This window comes from Mobula birostris, chromosome 19, assembly GCF_030028105.1.
Source record: "Mobula birostris isolate sMobBir1 chromosome 19, sMobBir1.hap1, whole genome shotgun sequence".
Lineage (NCBI taxonomy): Eukaryota > Metazoa > Chordata > Chondrichthyes > Myliobatiformes > Myliobatidae > Mobula > Mobula birostris.
The window spans coordinates 22,498,546-22,518,537 of record NC_092388.1 but is presented as its reverse complement, the minus strand read 5'-3'; the positions used below and the strand labels follow the sequence as shown (position 1 = coordinate 22,518,537).

At 41.2% G+C, this 19,992-nt stretch overlaps 1 protein-coding gene across 4 annotated transcripts in view; it reads right to left on the bottom strand.

Moving 5' to 3' along the window:
• Positions 1-19,992, bottom strand: part of pign (phosphatidylinositol glycan anchor biosynthesis, class N) — a 143,768-nt gene that overhangs the window by 2,737 nt on the left and 121,039 nt on the right. For 2 of the 4 annotated variants that reach the window (XM_072283343.1, XM_072283341.1), the window contains 3 exons: positions 15,026-15,099; positions 14,872-14,914; positions 11,532-11,584 (listed from right to left, as the gene is read on the bottom strand). In XM_072283343.1, coding sequence (XP_072139444.1) covers positions 11,532-11,584; positions 14,872-14,914; positions 15,026-15,099 — 170 coding nt within the window. Of the gene's footprint in view, positions 1-11,531; positions 11,585-14,871; positions 14,915-15,025; positions 15,100-19,992 lie in introns of those variants that run through there. The other 2 variants (XM_072283342.1, XM_072283344.1) reach the window with 2 other exon arrangements.

Genomic DNA, 19,992 nt, shown 5'->3' with positions numbered 1-19,992 from the left:
CAAACTGGGCATGGCACCTGATGATGATGATGATAGAATCAATGAAAGACTGCACCAACAGGGTAGACAATCAGTGTCCAACAGACAACAAACTGTGCAAACACAAAAATAAATAATAATAAATAATAAATAAGCAATAAATATAGAGAATATGAGATGAAGAATTCTAGAAAGTGAGTACATAGGTTGTGGGAACATTTCAGTGATAGGGCAGGTGAAGTTACCCCCTTTGGTTCAAGAGTTTGATGGTTGAGTGGAGCCTGAAGACCCACACTTGACAATTCAGAAACAAAACCAGAGGTCCATGAGAACGTCCTCATCAGGGGATTGAAGGTGGAGAGGGTCAGTAACTCTAAATTCCCTGGCATTATCATATAAAAGGATCTGTCCTGGGACCAACGCGTAAGTGCCATTACAAAGAAGGCACGGCAGTGCCTCTATTTTCTTAGAAGTTTGCTTAGGTTCGGCAAGTCATCGAAAACTCTGATAAACTTCTATAGATGCACAGTGGAGAGTATCCTGCCTGGTTGCATCATAGTCTGGTATGGAAACACCAGTGCTCAAGAACAGAAAAGCCTACAAAAACTGGTGGATACAGCACATCCATTACTGGCAAATCCCTTCCCATCACTGAGCACATCTACAAGGAGCACTGCCAAAAGAAAGCAGCATCTACTATCAGGGACCCCCAACATCCGAGCCATAGTCTCTTCAGGCTGCTGTCGTCAGGCAGGAGGTACATGAGCCTATGGTCCCACACCAACAGGTTCAAGAACAGTTATTACCCTGTAACAATCAGGCTCCTGAACCAGCGTGGGTAATTTCACTCACCTCAACACTGAACTAATTTCACAACCTACAGACTCACTTTCAAGGCTCTACAACTCATGTTCTAGGTTCCCTATCTATCTATTGTATTTGCACTGTCTGTCTTCTTTTGCACATTGATTGTTGGTCAGTTTCTGTGTAATTTTTCATTGATTCTATTGTATTACTTTATTCTACTGCGAGTGCCTGCAAGAAGATGAATCTCAAGAGTAGCATATGGTGACATATATGTATTTTGGTAATAAGTTTACTTGGTATTTTGTATGGTGCTACAAAACAACAAGTTTCACATCATACAGTGATAATAAACCTAATTCTGATGCTGAAATTAAGGGAGCTAGGGTTTTACTCTTTGAAGAGAAGGAGGATGAGAGGAGACATGATAGAGGTGTACAAGATAATAAGAGAAATAGATAGAGTGGATAGCCAGCACCTCTTCCCCAGGGCACCACTGCTCAATAAAAGAAGACATAGCTCTAAGGTAAGGGGTGGGAAGTTCAAGGGGGATATTAGAGGAAGGTTTTTTACTCAGAGAGTGGTTGGTGCGTAGAATGCACTGCCTGAGTCAGTGGTGGAGGCAGATACACTAATGAAGTTTAAGAGACTACTAGACAAGTATATGGAGGAATTTAAGGTGGGCAGTTATATGGGAGGCAGGGTTTGAGGGTCGACACAACATTGTGGGCCGAAGGGCCTGTAATGTGCTGTACTATTCTATGTTCTATGAAACAAGGTAAGGTATCCACCAGGATTCTCACTTCCAATTATGACACAAACTGACCTCTCACGTAATTAACAGTCAAAGACTGAAAGGCTAAAATTAATGGAACTATAGCCAACACTTATCAGGAGAACAATGGGGTTGTGTGTAGGGCAGGTAGGGATGGATGCAATTAATTAATATATAGGGTTGAGAAGATGTACCAAGTTCTATTCTCTTTCTTGCATATTCCAAAACCACAGTGCGGCAGTACAAAGACACTTATCACTGTGTACAGATAACAATGCACAGGATTGGAGAACGTCAGAGTGTCAGATCGCAGGGGCCGGCATCATCTAGCTGACACTGTATTGGTTTTTGCCTTACTTGTGACAACTAGGTAGGTGGGCAACATGTTCCTATTTGTTATAGCACCAGTGTGACAACTGTGAATTTCCCAGAGTTAAAAGAGATTAACAGATCAATTCTCACTTTGTACTTTGAACTTCATAGCATGGTAAACAAGGGAGCTAAGAAGATTGACAAACAGTAGAGGAAAGAACAGCCATTAACAAAGACTGTCAGTGCTCATCCAGTTTCTTGACACTCTTTATTTCTTGCCTAGCAAATACAAAAATAAAGAAGATTGAGAATCTATATTTGCAAAAGACCATTTTTAATTCAATCAAGTATTATGCAAAGCATTCAAATGCCCTAGCACCCACCATTTCAGGATTCTAGAGACTTTGCGTAATGCGAAAGTTTGAAGAGGTAATAAGTTATATAGATCAGGGCAGGGTAGTAGATGCAATTTACACGGATTTCAGTCAGACCTTTGAGAGGAAGAAGTTGGCAAACTAAGCCTCATCTCTGCCTGGCAATACAAGACAGAGAGTAATGATAGAGGTCTATGTTTGTGATTAGTTGCCTCTAACTAGTGGCATCCCATAAAGATCAAAGCGAGGACACTTGCTATCTATAGTCGACATGAATGACCCAGAGCTAGAATTGGGAGGCACGATCAGTACGTTTGTAACAACATGAAGACTGGCGGAGTTGTGGATGATGCAAAAGGGCAGTCCAAGTCTGTAAAGAGACATTCATGTGTTGTGAAATGGACTGAATAAGAGTTTAAACCAGGCAAGTGTAAGGTGATGCATTTTGAGAGCACAAAGAAGACAAGGAGATCGGCCGTGAATCACAGGGTTTACAGAATATTGAGGAACAAGCAGACCTTGCAGTACAAGTCCATTGATCCATGAAGGTGGCAAAACAGGTAGATAATGGGCGGCATAGTAGCACAATGCTTTACAGTACAGGCGACCCAGGTTCAATTCCTGTTACTGCCTGTAAGACAGCGCTGTGTGGGGAGTCTGTACATTCTCCCTGTGACTGCATGGGTTGCCCCTGGGTGCTCTGGTTTCCTCCTACAGTCCAAAGACAAACCCGTTGTAGGTCAATTGGTCATTGTAAATTGTAAGGTTATTAGGCAAGGATTAAATTGGGGGCTGACAGGTGGCATTGTTCGATGGGCCAGAAGGGCCTATTCCTTGCCATATCTCAATAAAGAAAAAATGATTAAGCAGGCTTATTGGATACTTGTCTTCATTATTCAAGGTAATGAATACCAAAGGAGCGAATTTATGCTTCAACCTTATGAAGCCCTGCTCAGGTGGCAGATAGAGTAGTGTTTGTAATTCTGTCCCCAGGAAGGACGCAGTAGCGATGGAGAGGGTGCAGAGAATATATACAAAGAATTTGCGTTGTATGAAGAGGGTCACTTATGAGAAGAGGCTGGAGAAGCTGAAGTGGAGGAAATTGATAAGGGACATGTTTAAGGTATATAAAATTACAAGAGAGGATAGAATGTAGGAAATATTTCCCCATAGCAGTCATAGATACAACCAGATGACATAGATTTAGGGTAAAGGAGAAGAGAATTATAGGGGAGATACAGAGGACGTTCTTCACCCAGAGAGTGGTGAGTGCCTGGAATGTACTGCCAGAGAGTGGTTGAAGCTGCATCAGTGCCAGTAACTAAAACCAACTTCCCCCGGGATTAATAAAATATGACTATCTAGGAAGTATCTAGGTGAATCACTCTGGCGTAGAGGGCTATGGGCTGCTAGCTGGGATTAGTACTGAAGAAAGCTCACTGCCTGGCATGGACAAGTTTTGCTGAATGGTCTGCTTCCATGTTATATGATTCTATGACTTCAGTTAGCACCAGTGTTTATGTACACACAAGTAATGCAATGAGTTGGAGCTTTCCAGCTCTTTTTCCTTATGAGCTACTCAATGAATGGCCCAGTACAGAAGGACATCATGAATATTATTGTTATGGCTTTTTCACCTCGCAGTCAGTATCTCTAAGTAGAGTGGAGAATGTGGCCAGATTCAGAAGGAGTGAGGTGCAATAGTCTGAACTCAGTATTTCTTTTGCAGGCTCTGCTTCTTCCCCAACGATGGATGCCGTCCTGCATGTGAAATGCAAGTGACAGTTGTTCTTCTTAGCTGCACATATGGTGAGCATGCTATCGGAGCCCACTGACACCTTGCAAAGGATTCAATGAAGACAAACAGTTACTTCCTTGAACCTGCAGTCAAGAATCCAATGGGGCAGATCTAGTAATACCTGCTGTAATAGTTTGCCTTCCAAACTCTCCAGAAATAAAACTGGCCGGGCGTGGGGCGGGAGGGTTTCTATGCTGATCAATGTTAATAGCGTTAATGGAAGTAAAACCTGAGCAAAAACACATGGCAGGCATTTGTGACAATGATTGGGCTGCACAGTAGTGTAGCGATCAGAGTGATGCTTTTACAGTGCCTGTGACCCAGTTTCAATTCTGCTGCTGTGTGAGGAGTTTGTACATTCTCCCTGTGGGCCGGAAACGCCTGTCACCACAGTGCATCGCTAAAAAAGAAACAAAACATAGCACAGGAACAGAGCCTAAATGATGTGACAAACTAATTAGATTGGTAGTCAAATGCCCAACTAAACACAATGTCTCTACCCTACCGTTTCCTACACATTCATTTGCCTATGTAAAAGCCATCTTAACGCTTCTTTTCTATTTCCCTCTACCACGCCAGACAGTGCAACCCATTCTCTGTTTTAAAAAAACTTGCCCTGCACACCCCACTTTGAACTTGTCCCCTCTTAGCTGAAATGCACGTCCTCTGGTATTAGACATTTCAACCCCTCCCCTCCTCCCCCCCAGGAGAAAATATACTGGCTGTCTGCCTATGGCTCACTTAATCTTATAAACCTCTTTCAATCTCAGCCTCCACCGCTTCAGAGAAAACAGCTCAAGTTTGTCCAACCTCTCGTTATGGCACATGCTCTCTAATCCCGGGTAAACCTCTTCCACGCCCTCTCCAAAGGGTCCACATAATGGGCTGACCAGAACTGAATGTAAAACTCCAGCTGAGATCTAACTGGACTTTTATAAAGCTGCAGTAAAACTACCTGACTCTTGAATTCAGCTCCTTGCCTAGCAAGGGCAAGCATGCCACATGCCTTCTTTACCACCTTATCATCCCCGTAGGCACTTTCACGGAACTGTGTACTTGGATCTCAAGATCCCACTGCACATCAACACTATTAATGGCCTTGCCATTAACAATGTACTGTCCCTTTACATTTGATTTCGCCAAGTGCAACGCTTCACATTTGGCCGGGCTAAACACCATCTGCCACTTCGCTGCCCATATCTGCAACTGATCCATATCCCATTGCATCCCTTGCCAGTCTTCTGTGCTACCCACAACACCACAATCTTTGCATTGCCTGCAATATTTATTTTTCTAACCATCTGCTTTTTCATCCAGGTCATTTATATATATCACGACCACCAAAGGTAGACAAACTTGTCGTGGTTTGGAGGTTTGCGTGCATCAGGGCATTATGGTTTGGTTTTTGGTGGAGTCACCTATGCCAGACAGGTCAAAGGGTAGAGGCCAGACTAAGAGTGTTCCACTGGTCCTCCAGGTTTAGGGGGTTCTGCTGAGGACTACCAACCCTGACTGGTAAAACAAAGTTGTTACAGAAACAGCAGTGAAGAATCCTACATCAGAGTGTGATGGTATTCCTGAGTCTCCACCCAGAACCTACATGACTGACAATAGTAAAAACTGAGAGGAAGCTACTGACACGATGAAGGAAGCCCTGAACACTGCCAGAGATGGAGGACCTTCATTGCTTTTCTAAATGGCAGCAGTGTAACGGGCAAAGGAAGAGAGAGACCAGACGTCCCAGTGCAGGTCCCTGCGGAACACCACTCTTCTCAGACCTCCAGCCAGAAAAAGTCCCATTGACCACTACCCTCTGTCTTGTATGGGCAAACTAATTCTGCATCCAAACAGCTACAAACACCATGGATCCCTTGCATCTTAATGCTCCCACGCATTTCACTCCATCGCTCAAAGTTAATATAGCACAATGGTTTAAAATCTAATCTAAACTTTCCTCAAGCTTTGCTGATAAAGTTTAACAAGCTTACTGGGCTGAATTGACCTTGAAGATATTATTAAGATACATGGTAGCTGTTAAACATGTCAACTTTTGATTCAGAAACTAAAATCAGGTTTTATTGCCATCTCCAAATGGTGGGGGGGGGGGGGGAACAATCTTGTTAGCATGCTAGGAGGACTTGATTACATCTATTAAGACAGAGTGTATTAAACAGGTGATAGTTCTGTATTCTGAAAATTGTAAAGTACAATATATTTTATTTTATTTTGCGACACAGCGGGAGGTAGGCCTTCCAGCCCTTCGAGCCACACCACCCCAGCAGCCCCTGACAAACCTGATTAACCCCAACCTAATCACGGGACAACTTACAATCACCAATTAACCTACGCGGTACGTCTTTGGTCAATGAGGGGAAACCAGAGCCCCTGGTGAAATCCCATGCATTCCATAGGGAGGAGATACAGCTACAGAATGGCACCGGAATTGAACTTTGAACTCCAGAACGTCCTTAGCTCTAAGTGTTGCGCTAACCACTACGCTACCGATAAATTTGCAAAGATAAATACAAACGCTAACTAGGCAAAGTAGTTTAATAGTCAGTAAAGCACATCGCTGTAACGCATATGAAAACAAAATTAAAAATGACCTTCAAATGAAGGGATAGGCCCTGACATTTTCCGCAAGCTCTTAAATCCATTTCTACCATATTACAGAACCTTTAGCCAGCCTTCACAGGAAACTACGTTGGACCACTGGGAGAATCTGCACGGGATTTCGGCGTCACCTTCTTTTCCTGCCCCAGCATCGTGTTAAAATACTTAGCTTCAGTGGTTGTTTATATGATCGTATTGTTCAGTACTGAAATCTTGGCAATCCTCAATTAGAAACAAGGGAAGACCAACTCTAATCCTTTTCAACAAATCACTTCAACTCAGTTCCAGAATTTTACATCCTTCCACCCTACCTGTGCAGTGATTCCCACAATCAAATCTACTTTTTAAAATTAATTTATTCAATGCCATCTCTGGCATGATCATCATTTGTTTCCAGAACAAGAATTCACTGCCCATACTTGACTGCCCTTGAGAAGCTACTGGTGCATGTCTTCCAGAATGGCTGTAGTTCTGTAATTAACTTCAGTGGCTTGACAGAACTGACTGGGTTGCTGGCCACTTGCAGCGACTCTGGTGTCCTATACATGTCAGACCCAGTAAGAAAGGAGATCCCTTTCCCCGCTCACAGTTCTCTTAATTTAGTAAACTGCAGATGATGACGTTATGTCCACCCAAGATGGATCTTTTTAAATCCATATTATTTAATTAACTGAATTTAAATACGCCAGGTGCCATGATTGAATTTGAACTCGGTGTCAGCTGATCATCAGTTCAGAGCTCCAGATTGCAGATCCAGTCACTTAACCCATTAGACAACTCATCCAGAATGCTGAATGTTGGGAATGAAACTGCTACCAAATTGCTTTTTAAATGATAGTAAATCTGGAACTGAATTTGTAAAAATGTGTTATCATTGGATTCCTGCGACAGAACCCAATCATGCTGAAATTTCAAACAAGTGAAAATCTGCAGATGCTTGAAATCCAGAGCAACGTACACAAAATACTGGAGGAACTAGGCAGGCCAGGCAGCATCTATGGAAAAGAGTACAGTCAATGATTCAGGCCTAGAGGCTGATCACTTTCACTCTCTTGCCTTCTTCCACTGATTTGTTAAATTTAACCAATCTCCCTCAAAAAAAATGCCTAAAACCATAAGAAATGCAGACTCAGTTGCCACTTTGAAACACCAGCACAAAAGCTATTTAATTAACCTTGCTTTTAATAAACACCACTTTGTCTTTTATTTTTATGTCTACACTTTATCCCATTGTAAAACACTCTAAACTACGTCTTTTGTATTAACAGTACTCTATAAATAAGTTATTATTTAAATATTTCTAAAGATAAAGATTAGCTTTATTTGTTGCATGTACATCGAAACATTGAAACATACAGTGAAATGCATCACTCGTGTCAAAACAAATTAGTGAGAATTATACTGGACAGTCTGCAAGTGTTGCCACGTTACCGGGGCCAACAAAACATGCCTATAATTCACTGACCCTAACACGTACACCTTTGGAATGTGGGAGGAAAGCCAAACGAACCCCTTACAGAAAGTGGTGGGAATTGAACTCCAATCCGCGATTGTTGGCGCAATAATAGTATTACACCGATTGCTATACTACTGTGCTGTCCTAGTTCCAAAAATATTAAAAGATTCCTCACAACTTTTAATGCTTTCTGTATAAACTGTGAATGACACTTCCAAATGTGTGGTTGGGGGTGGGCGGGGAGGAAATCAGGTCAGTAACATTTGGCTCCTTATTCTATAAAAAACGTCACAGTCGGCAGACAGGAGACAGCAGCCAGAGTGGCTCCCAGAAATGAGTATTTATTGCTAAAATGCCACCTAGTCCCCAAATCCTGATCTCTTTTTAAACATAGCTCACTAAAGTGAATGAATTATAAATTACAAACATTCCTTACCAAGACTTTTATTTAACTTGTCAGAGTAACACAAAAGTCAGTGTTAACACTTTCAAAATATGAAAATTTGAACACAACTGTAATTACCAAGTCAGTATCACTTTTATCATTTGGCTGATAATACATTTTAAGTTTGGCTGTTATTTCCATCTGCAGTAGATGCTCATTTATTCCCAAACTTGCCACAAATGTGTCCGTAAGGCACTGCAAAATGCAAACTAAAACTCAGGTGAAAATGAGTAAGGACACTAATAGTCAACACTGATGTTTTCATTTCTTTGACATGGTGACTGATATAAATGTCATGGCAAGGTATTTTTATAACTTGTAGCTCACTCACTTCATAATGGATCCAGTTTATACTGGTATACTGTTAATACAGAAGTGAAGGCAAATCATCTAAGTACACTTTCAATTCATCCACCCCCCCCCCCCCCCACCATTCATCACCACAACAGCAACTGGGGAGTTTAAATTCAATCGATTATATAAACCTAAAAGACAGCTGGCATCAATACTAATGATCGTGAAACTATCTTCATCACAGGCATAACCTTCCCCGCCATCCAGGACATGGTGAAGAGGCAGTGCCGCAAGATCTTTTCCCTTTGGCATTATTTATTTATTTTGTAGTTTAAAGCAATGTTATGTCTTTGTACTTTACTGCTGCCTCAAAACAAAAAAATTCGTGTCATATAAGGCTGTGACAATAAACCTGATTCCAATTCTGATTCACCAAATTAAAAATCTAATTGGTTCAATAATGGTCTTCAGAAGTGAATCAACCACTTACTTGCTCTGGCTTGCAAATGTCTCCACAACTATAGCGAAGAGATTGACTCTTACTGGCCCACTGAAATGGCAGAATGTGACTAAATTCATGGATAATTAAGGGTATACAGAACTCTATGGCTTTGGCAACAGAAACTTAAATTTAAAAAAGGTGACAGCTATGTTAACACTCACAAAATGTTTATGGATTATATCGAGTCTGGAACAAACGAATGTACAAGTCACTAGAAAATCTGTCTTCATTAAAATCACGGGCCACAATAAATGATCACCTCAAAACAGGGAGAGTGCAAAGGATGATTAATTGCAAGAGGAGAAGATGGGAGGAAACAACTTTCATATTACTCAGTGGTAGAAGAGAATCCTTTGTTCACGAAGAAAGATGGCATCAATGTCAGAGAATGAACTCTTATCCTCAAGCTTTTAAGGAGCAAAGAATCATGGAACCTTATAGCACACGACACCTTTCAATGATCTCTCCCATCCATTCAACAATCTCTTTGACACCCTACCATCAGGCAGGAGGTACTGTAGTATTAGGACAAGAGGTTTTTATGATGGGAAACAACTTCTTCCCCCAGGCCATAAGACTACTGAACTCCCTGCTACCAACCAGTTCTCAACACGTATGAAGTGCCAGTAGCATTATACTGTTTACTTCTTAAACCTGCGTCGTAAATGCACCTTATTATTTGTTAATTTATTTGTGTTGTGTGTGAGAGTTACATATATTGTGTTGTGCACTTTGATCAGGAGGAACATTGTTTCCTTTGGCTGTATACACATGTACGTTGAATGACAATAAAGTGAACTTGAACTTATTCATGTGTCTACCTAAAAATCTTAAAATCCATCAAACTGCCTGATTCCACTACTACCCCTGGTATCCTATTCCAGACACCTAGCACATCCTGCATTTAAAAAAATATAACACTTATGTCACCTTTTAACTGCTCCCCTCTAAACCTCGTATCCTCTGGTGTTTGAAATTCATAACCTGGGGAAAAGGTTCTGACTGTCTAACCTGGCAATGTGTCTCATTATTTTAAGAACCTTTATCAGGTCTCCCTTCAGCCTCAAATGCTCTGGGGAGAACAACCAAATGCTAAAAGCCCTATACAAATGGAAGCTACTGATTAGGGTAATCCTACAAGGAGGCAGCCATTTTCATGCACCAAAACTAGAGTCATTACGCTATAACTTATACAGTGGGTTGCAGTGGAGTGGGGTTAAATCAGAACATGTGGTAAGTGACAGCTGTATAGAGCAGGCAAAAGTCACAACAGTACTGTTGCTACCACAAACTGTTAACTATGCGATTAATTATATCTTTGTTGATGAATTATAAGCATCATGCCAACCACAGGTACATGCAGCATAACTCTCAGGTGAGGAAAGGGCCAGATCTTAACTCAAGGGTTCAATTAACTCGTTAAAACTACATATAGAGGGAAGACTCTTATTCAACTAAGTAAAATGTTTTCTGTATTTACTTATGTTTGGAAATATTATAACAAACCTCAGGCTCTGGGATGTTGGAAATAGAAAAATTAGTAAGATAGAAAAGTCATATCCAGCTAACCAAATCCAGTGCTTTATTTTATTGTATTAATAAGCTGTATTAGTTCGGTTAGGTGTCATGCTAAAATCACTGCTGAGTTTCTCAGTAAACTGCGCTAGACTAAATGTCACATAGCCATTTAATAAATCACAGTAGCAACTCCAGATAAGCAGGTTTGAGGGGTGTAAGCTGAATTTCCTTCTCAAATCCTATAAACTGGTAGAATCAATTCAGACCTAATTCATATCAAAGCCAGTTTTAGATTCTATGATGAACAATCTAGTCCCCTTCCTGTTTTTAATCTAACTCCACTTGTGCAAGTGCCAAATCTACATCATTTGCAATTTGTGCAAGCATTGCCACTGTGAAGATTGCTGCATGCTAAATTTTATAAAATAATCTGGCTTTTTACGTAGAGAAACAGACTTGCAAGACAATGAAATGCTTACTGACCCATATCTTCATGTTTACATTATCATGGTACATTACCTGGGTGAAAAGGGTCAGATGAAAATCAGGAGGGGTCAAGTACAAAAGATTTTATGATGAGCATCTTATAAAACATGATAGATATATATAGATATAAATCAAAAATCAGCAGGGCATTGAACTGATTCAAAAATTTACCTACCTGGTTCCAATGTCCAGCCAACTTCCATTGTCTTTAACCAGAAAGAAAAAATGCTGCAAATATATATCAACATTAAATGTCAGAAATGCTAGTGATTGGAAAAAGTAGATTATTTTTCATTCATTAAACTGTATTAAGAAAAGCAGTGTCTTTTTAAAACTATCACAGCAACACTGTTTTCCCAGCCACATCTTCTTACATGTTTGAAAGCATTGGCAATGCTTTCAAACTCATGACCAGAAGGCCAGAGTATTCTGGGGTCAGTCATCTATCAGAGTTTTCCTGACTCAATGTGTCATTCTGCTCATAACAGAACCGCTCCTAATGGAGAACCTCAGCATGGTACTCCTGCCAGCTTAGGAGCTCTCTTCAAACTGCAACCAGATTTTCAGATGCAAGGGAGATACATTTGCATTTATTTGCTTGAAAACAGTTTTTAAAAACAAATTGAGGTCTCCTCTATATCCAATGTTTCACTGGATGTGTTTTTCTGTAGTCTGTTTCAGTCCCATTAAAAAATGAAAAGCACCTGATTACACATGCTCAAATGTGTCATATACCAATCATACTATAGTTATTTTTTTAGATTAAAGTCTGTCACCAGTCTTGTGGCCCATCAGGCCGGTGCTTATGCCAGTTTCCGTGGCGTGAAGTGACTGAGAGTACGAGACTCCCCCCCAGATAGGACACCAGTCTATCGCGAGGTTAACCCCCAGCATTTTTGCTGGTACCCATTCTCAGCAGGGTAGACTGGAGCATTGTGTGGTTAATTGCCTTGCTCAAGGACACACACGCTGCCTCAGCTGAGGCTTGAACCCTCGACCTTCAGAGCGCTAGTCCAATGTCCTAACCACTTGGCCACGCGCCACACGCAAATGAAATAGTTATAGAAGTACATAAAATTATAAGAGGCATAGATAAGGTGGATAATAATAGTTTTTTCCCCATGGTAGGGAAGTTGAAAACTTAGTTGAAAAAATAGATTTAAGGTGAGAGGAGAAAGATTTAAGAGGGACTTGAGGGGCAACTTTTTCCACACACAGGGTGGTGAGTATATGGAATGAACTGCCAGAGGAAGTGCCTGAGGCAGGTACAATCACAAATAAGAGAAAGTGTGCAGATGCTGGAAATCCAAAATGCTGGAGGAACTCAGCAGGTCAGGCAACATCTACGGAAAAGAGTACAGTCGACATTTCAGGCCGAGACCCTTCAGCAGGAGTGGAGAAAAAAAAATGTAAAAAAAAACACATACTCTACTCATCTTTTCTTCTCCAGTCCTGCTGAAGGGTCTTATCCTGAAGCGTCAACTGTACTCTTTTCCTTAGATGCTGCTGGTACTGCTGAGTTCCTCCTGCATTTTGTGTGTGAGGCGGGTACAATAGTATATTTTCAGAAGCATCCCAATGGGCATGTGGTGGAGTCAGGCTTTGAGGGATATGGGTTGAATGCAGAAAACTGGGACTAACTGGCCAGCATGGAGTGGTTGGGCTGGAGGACCTGCATCCATGCTGCATTGCTCTTGGACTCTATACCTGATGGGCATGAACAATGTTTATTGAACTCTAACTTTATTTTTCATATGCTAAAGATGACAGTTTTGGTGCAGCATTATTTTGAGACCCAGATTGCAGCTCGTGAGATTCCAACCACATTGATTTCAGGGGTATGCTTCAACATAACCCACAAGAAAAACAATGATTATTTTACACTGAGAGAAGTGAGGAACGTAATTGTCCAAAAAAGAAAGGACATTTAAGCCCTCTGTATTGTGCAATTCTGACCAAGAGTGGGACAGACCAAGTTTTCCTTCACTCCAAGTAATTATAATAGTCATAGAAAAGTACAACACAGAAAAAGGCCTTAAAGCCCATGATAAACCATTTACACTGGGACCTCAGCCCTCCTATCTCATTTTAATATTTGGAGTAGACTACAGACATTAGAACCCACTCTCAACGGGCCTTCTATGTTAATGGGGGAAGGGGTGAAAGAAAGGTCTTCAGTTGATCGAATAGACAAGGCACTGACTCAGTAGTACAATTAAAAGTACATTGGAAATGGGTAGACAGGGTATAGTGCCAAATCGTACAAGTCATTTATGTTTACTCAATGCTGGAAAAAGTTCGATGATTTAATGAGGTCAAGTAAGATAAGAGGAGTGAGCCACTTCCTCTGAGAATGTATGGTACCATGTACTGTATGCATACCACTTAAGAGTATTGTGTGTTCTAGTGCTGTAATTGCTTGTCATTACTGCCCACACAATGCCCATTATATTCCTAGCTCCCTCTTTTGAATATTACTTTACTCACATTATTATAATTGCTTTTCAGGGAATGAAATTACATCTGTCATTCATCTGCCATCACATTCATTATGCGTTAACTTACATTTTCTCATAACCCCTTTCATTGTATACTTTTTCCAACAATTACAGGAATGGCAATGACACGGAGGAAAATTTTGATGGTTATTGGTAAAAATGTGTTACTCAAGGTACTGTGTATACCTGCACGAGGCTTGCAGTGGATCAGGATTTTGTGAATCCACAGTGGTAGTGGGAGTGGGGTGACTGTTCAAATCAAACACTGTAGTTCAAGTGAAGAAGCTCATCAGTAGAATGTCATTGCAGGGCAGAAGCTTCAATGAAAATGTCAGTCACCATGGATCAGGATGTGGATTAGAAGGCACCCCCATTTGAGGAAGCGAATATAGAAACAGTCTTCACTTTTTCTTAAAATGGTTGTGCTCCTACTGAGTTGTAGAATACCAGAATGGATCCCTTGGGCCTCTGAGTCACAGATATCTAGCCTAACACTGAGAAACCTGAGGAAGGATGGCACTGTTCAAGCTGCTTTCATTCAAATGAGGTATTGTACTGAGGCCTAGACTGTTCTCATAAATGGTTATAAATGATTCCGTCATTGTATTTCAGAAAAATTCCAAAGAAATTATCCCTTCTGTTAAAACCAGCACCTGCCCTTCAATGAACGGAAGGAGGACTATTCATGATCACTTTACTGTTTGTGGGACATTGCATACATCGTGATTCTTAATACTGCAGCAGTGCATGCTCTTCAATAAGAACATCCACTGCCTGTTTTGGGACGTAGGAAATGGATATAAAGCATTCTAAAAAAAATCCTCTTTATCACATGAATAACTTGACTACGTTTATAAGGCTTTGGATCTGAATTTATTTGATGTTGAGCAAAACACAGCAAAATGTGTAAATATTATCTAAAATGGTAATTTTCTTTCACTCTCTTTCATCATATAATGTCAGTTGAAAATTAATTTATAAAGCCATCAGCTTATTTACATATTAACAGCAACTCACCAAAGCCATAATGTCGGAGATTAAAAGAACAATCAAGAAAAGGCTATTGGAAAAGATCACAAACGTGTGTTAAAGATTCACATATTATTTCGAGCAATAGATCAATATCTGTTGCAAAATCATCTTATATAACATACATAGTTACTAGTTGTACCTGTTTGATGACAACTGAGTTGAAACTCGAATACTTTCAAATGCACACATCACGATTACAAAAGGAATTAATATCTGAATAAAATAAAAAAAATATGGGTTCATGATCTGTGAGGTAACCAATCATTGAATTATTTCATTTTCATTTTTTAAATCTTTTTTATTATTAAAGATCAACAAAAAAAAACATTAGGGTAATCAAGTCAACATGTCAATACATACAATGAAGAATTAAATTACCAAATAACTGATGAACAAAGCTAAACAATATATCAATAATAATAAGAAAAAAATGAATATTTTTTTAAGGAAAAAAAAGGAAAAAAAGAACCCCTACTAAAACAAAAAAAACCTGCTAACAAAAAAAAACGGGAAAAAAAAAACATTGGGAGCACATCACGATTACAAAAGGAATTAATATCTGAATAAAATTTTAAAAAATGGCTTCATGATCTGTGAGGTACCCAGTCATTTAATTATCACCTAGATAAATATAAATTAATTACAAAATATTTGGCATAATATGCAATGACCTCAATAAAGGTCTCAAGATGGCGTTGAGCTGTATAAGTGAATGAGTGGGAGGAACAAGCTTGTTCTGTTGTGTTCTATGTTGTTCTACCGAGCTACGTTGGCACCAAAATGAGTGGTGAAACTTGCGGGCTGCTCCCAACACACCTTCCAGTGTTTTGGTTGTTAACACAAACAACGCATTTCACTGTATGTTTCGATGTACACATGCTAAATAAACTTCAATCTTGAATCATCTTCAAATTAAGGTATATTTTTGATGAAAATGTAAAATACATAAATCAAGCCCTTGGTGACACAGGACAAGATAGGACAAAGTCAACATGGTTTCCTTAGTGGTAGACCTGAGGAGAGCTAAGGTACCGGTGACCCCTGTTTCCATTCAGGGGGTCAGTGCGGACATGGTGGAGGATTACAAATACCTGGGGATACGAACTGACAATAAACTGGACTGGTCAAAGAACACTGAGGCTGTCTACAAGAAGGGTCAGAGCTGTCTCTATCTCCTGAGGAGACTGAGGTCCTTTAACATCTGCCAGACGATGCTGAGGATGTTCTACGAGTCTGTAGTGGCCAGTGCTGTCATGTTTGCTGTTGTGTGCTGGGGCAGCAGGCTGAGGGGGGCAGACACCAACAGAATCAACAAACTCATTCGTAAGGCCAGTGATGCTGTGGGGATGGAACTGGACTCTCTCATTGTGGCGTCTGAAAAGAGGATGCTGCCTAAGTTGCATGCCATCTTGGTCAATGCCTCCCATCCACTACATAATGTACTGGGTGGGCACAGGAGTACATTCAGCCAGAGACTCATTCCTCTGAGATGCAGCACAGAGCGTCATAGGAAGTCATTCCTGCCTGTGGCCATCAAACTTTACAACTCCTCCCTTGGAGGGTCAGACACCCTGAGCCGATAGACTGGTCCTGGACTTATTTCATAACTTACTGGCATAATTTACGTATTACTATTTAACTATTTATGGTACTATTACTATTTATTATTTATGGTGCAACTGTAACAAAAACCAATTTCCCCCGGGATCAATAAAGTATGACTATGACTATGACTATGACTATTAAGGGGAAATCTTGCCTGACAGACCTGTTGGAATTCTTTGAGAAGATTACAAGTAGGATAGATAAAGGGGATGTTGTACATTTGGACTTTTAGAAGGCCTTTAACAAGGTGCTACACATGAAATTACTTACCAAGTTAAGAGCCCATGGTATTACAGGAAAGTTACTGGCATGGTTAGAGGATTGGCTGATTGGTAGGAAGCAGCGAGTGAGAATAAAAGGATCCTTTTCTGGTTGGCTGCCAGTGACTAGTGGTGTTCCATAGGGATTGGTGTTGGGGCCACTTCCTTTTATGTTATCAATGATTTAGATGATGGAATAGATAGCTTTGTTGCCAAGTTTGCATATGATATAAAGATTGGTGGAGGGACAGGTAGTGTTGAGGAAACAGGTAGGATGCAGAAGGACTAAGATAGATTAGGAGAATGGGCAAGAAAGTGGCAAATGAGGGTGGTGAATTTGTGGAATTCATTACCACAGGCAGCTGTGGAGGCCAGGTCAATGGAAAAGTTAAGGCAGAGCTCGATAGGTTCTTGATTGGACATGGCATCAAAGGTTACCGGGAGAAAACCAGGGAGTGGGGCTGAGGAGGGAAAAAAAGGATCAGCCATGATTGAATGGCAGAGCAGATTCGATGGGCCAAATGGCCTAATTCTGCTCCTATGTCTTAAGTCAGTGACCAGAAAATAATCTTGGGAATTGTGGCTGTTCCAAGCAAAGGTTCATGATAATTTTTGCTGCATTATGTAATGACATCAAAGGTTGCCCCATTCTCTTTTCAACAACTAGAAGCAAAGGCTGTATCAGCAGATAGCTCAAGAGAAATCATATGCCTTCTTAATTTAAGGTAACTTTCAGTGGAAAGAAAGAATGGTGGATGACAACTGATATCAACAATGTAAAGCCTGTTAGGTAGTAATCTTGGTTACTGGCAACATCGCAGTCCCTGAGAGGAGTATGGTGCTAGGTAAATATTATGAAAATGTGACTACTATTTTTTAATGTTCCTGTAATTTGCACCTAAATGTTTAGTATATCTGCCTAACTTGGGTCTGGTTTACTGACTAAGATCGTTGGGTCTCTCAGCTCTTGGGTCATAAGTTTGTATGTTCAAGACACTTAAGCATAAAATCTAAACTGACTGTTATTTGAATGAGATACTAAGCTAAATCATTGTCTGTCCTCTCATTTGGGAGCTAAACAACCAATAACAATATTTAAAAAGTGCCACTTGTGGCTTTGTCCATCCTTTTTACGGTTCTACACATGTTGCAGAAGACAAGACAGAGAAATGCAGCCTTTCCACATGTTAAAATCATCACCCAGCTAAACTATGAGGGGCACATCAATGAACAAAGTGAAATTATGCAGTAAATAGATGATTACTAGAGAACAGGTAGATGCAAATGTCTCCAAACTAGATGGGAATATAATACATGCACAAAACAATAGTGAACAAAATTTAATGTAGACAGCACTGCACATGAAAAGAACATCAGACAATGCATATAGTCAGGATCAAGGATCTGAGAACCTGATTGGACATAATGCTGAATATAGAAGGTGCAAGCCATGAGCCTCACTGCTGAAGACTTAAGCATCTTATAAACATAGTCCAATGAATGGAATGGGTAAATCAGTTACATGGCAGATTTCTGTTTAAAAGTAAGCAGGTGAGTTTGAGCAACACACATCAAAGTTGCTTGTGAACGCAGCAGGCCAGGCAGCATCTCTAGGAAGAGGTACAGTCGACGTTTTGGGCCCAGACCCTTCGTCAGGACTAACTGAAGGAAGAGTGAGTAAGGGATTTGAAAGTGGGAGGGGGAGGGGGAGATCCAAAATGATAGGAGAAGATAGGAGGGAGAGGGATGGAGCCAAGAGCTGGACAGGTGATTGGCAAAAGGGATATGAGAGGATCATGGGACAGGAGGCCCAGGGAGAAGGAAAGTTGGGGGGAGGGAACCCAGAGGATGGGCAAGGAGTATAGTCAGAGGGACAGAGGGAGAAAAAGGAGAGACAGAAAGAATGCGTGTATATAAATAAATAATGGATGGGGTACGAGGGGGAGGTGGGGCATTAGCGGAAGTTACAGAAGTCAATGATCATGCCATCAGGTTGGAGGCTACTCAGACGGAATATAAGGTGTTGTTCCTCCAACCTGAGCGTGGTTTCATCTTTACAGTAGCGGAGGCCGTGGATAGACATATCAGAATGGGAATGGGATGTGGAATTAAAATGTGTGGCCACTGGGAGATCCTGCTTTCTCTGGCGGACAGAGCGTAGGTGTTCAGCAAAACCATCTCCCAGTCTGCGTCGGGTCTCACCAATATATAGAAGGCCACATCGGGAGCACCGGACACAGTATATCACCCCGGCCAACTCACAGGTGAAGTGTCGCCTCACCTGGAAGGACTGTCTGGGGCCCTGAATGGTGGTAAGGGAGGAGGTGTAAGGGCATGTGTAGCACTTGTTCTGCTTACAAGGATAAGTGCCAGGAGGGAGATCAGTGGGGAAGGATGGGGGGGACAAATGGACAAGAGAGTCGCGTAGGGAGCGATGACTGCGGAAAGCGGGGGGAGGGGGGAGGGAAAGATGTGCTTAGTGGTGGGATCCCGTTGGAGGTGGCGGAAGTTAAGGAGAGTAGTATGTTGGACCCGGAGGCTGGTGGGGTGGTAGGTGAGGACCAGGGGAACCCTATTCCGTGGGGTGACGGGAGGATGGAGTGAAAGCAGATGTGCGTGAAATGGGGGAGATGCGTTTGAGAGCAGAGTTGATGGTGGAGGAAGGGAAGCCCCTTTCTTTAAAAAAGTAGGACATCTCCCTCGTCCTGGAATGAAAAGCCTCATCCTGAGAGCAGATTTGGCAGAGACGAGGAATTGCGAGAAGGGGATGGCATTTTTGCGAGAGACAGGGTGAGAAGAGGAATAGTCCAGATAGCTGTGAGAGTCAGTAGGCTTATAGAAGACATCAGTAGATAAGCTGTCTCCAGAGATAGAGACAGAAAGATCTAGAAAGGGGAGGGAGGTGTCAGAAATGGACCAGGTAAGCTTGAGGGCAGGGTGAAAGTTGGAGGCAAAGTTAATGAAGTCAACGAGCTCAGCATGCGTGCAGGAAGCAGTGCCAATGCAGTCCTCAGCATGCGTGCAGGAAGCAGCGCCAATCTGCTCTTTAAAAAAAGAAAATTCAGGACCTGCATGCAAATGCTGAAATCAACTGTCACAACATACAGAGAACGGGCCATCTCGAAACTTAATTAACTTCTAACATTTCATGAAAGGTCATGGATCTGAAATATTAACTTTGTTTCATCCGCTTTTTTCAGCTGAATTATTTCCAGCATATTCTAATTTTATGCATTCCTAT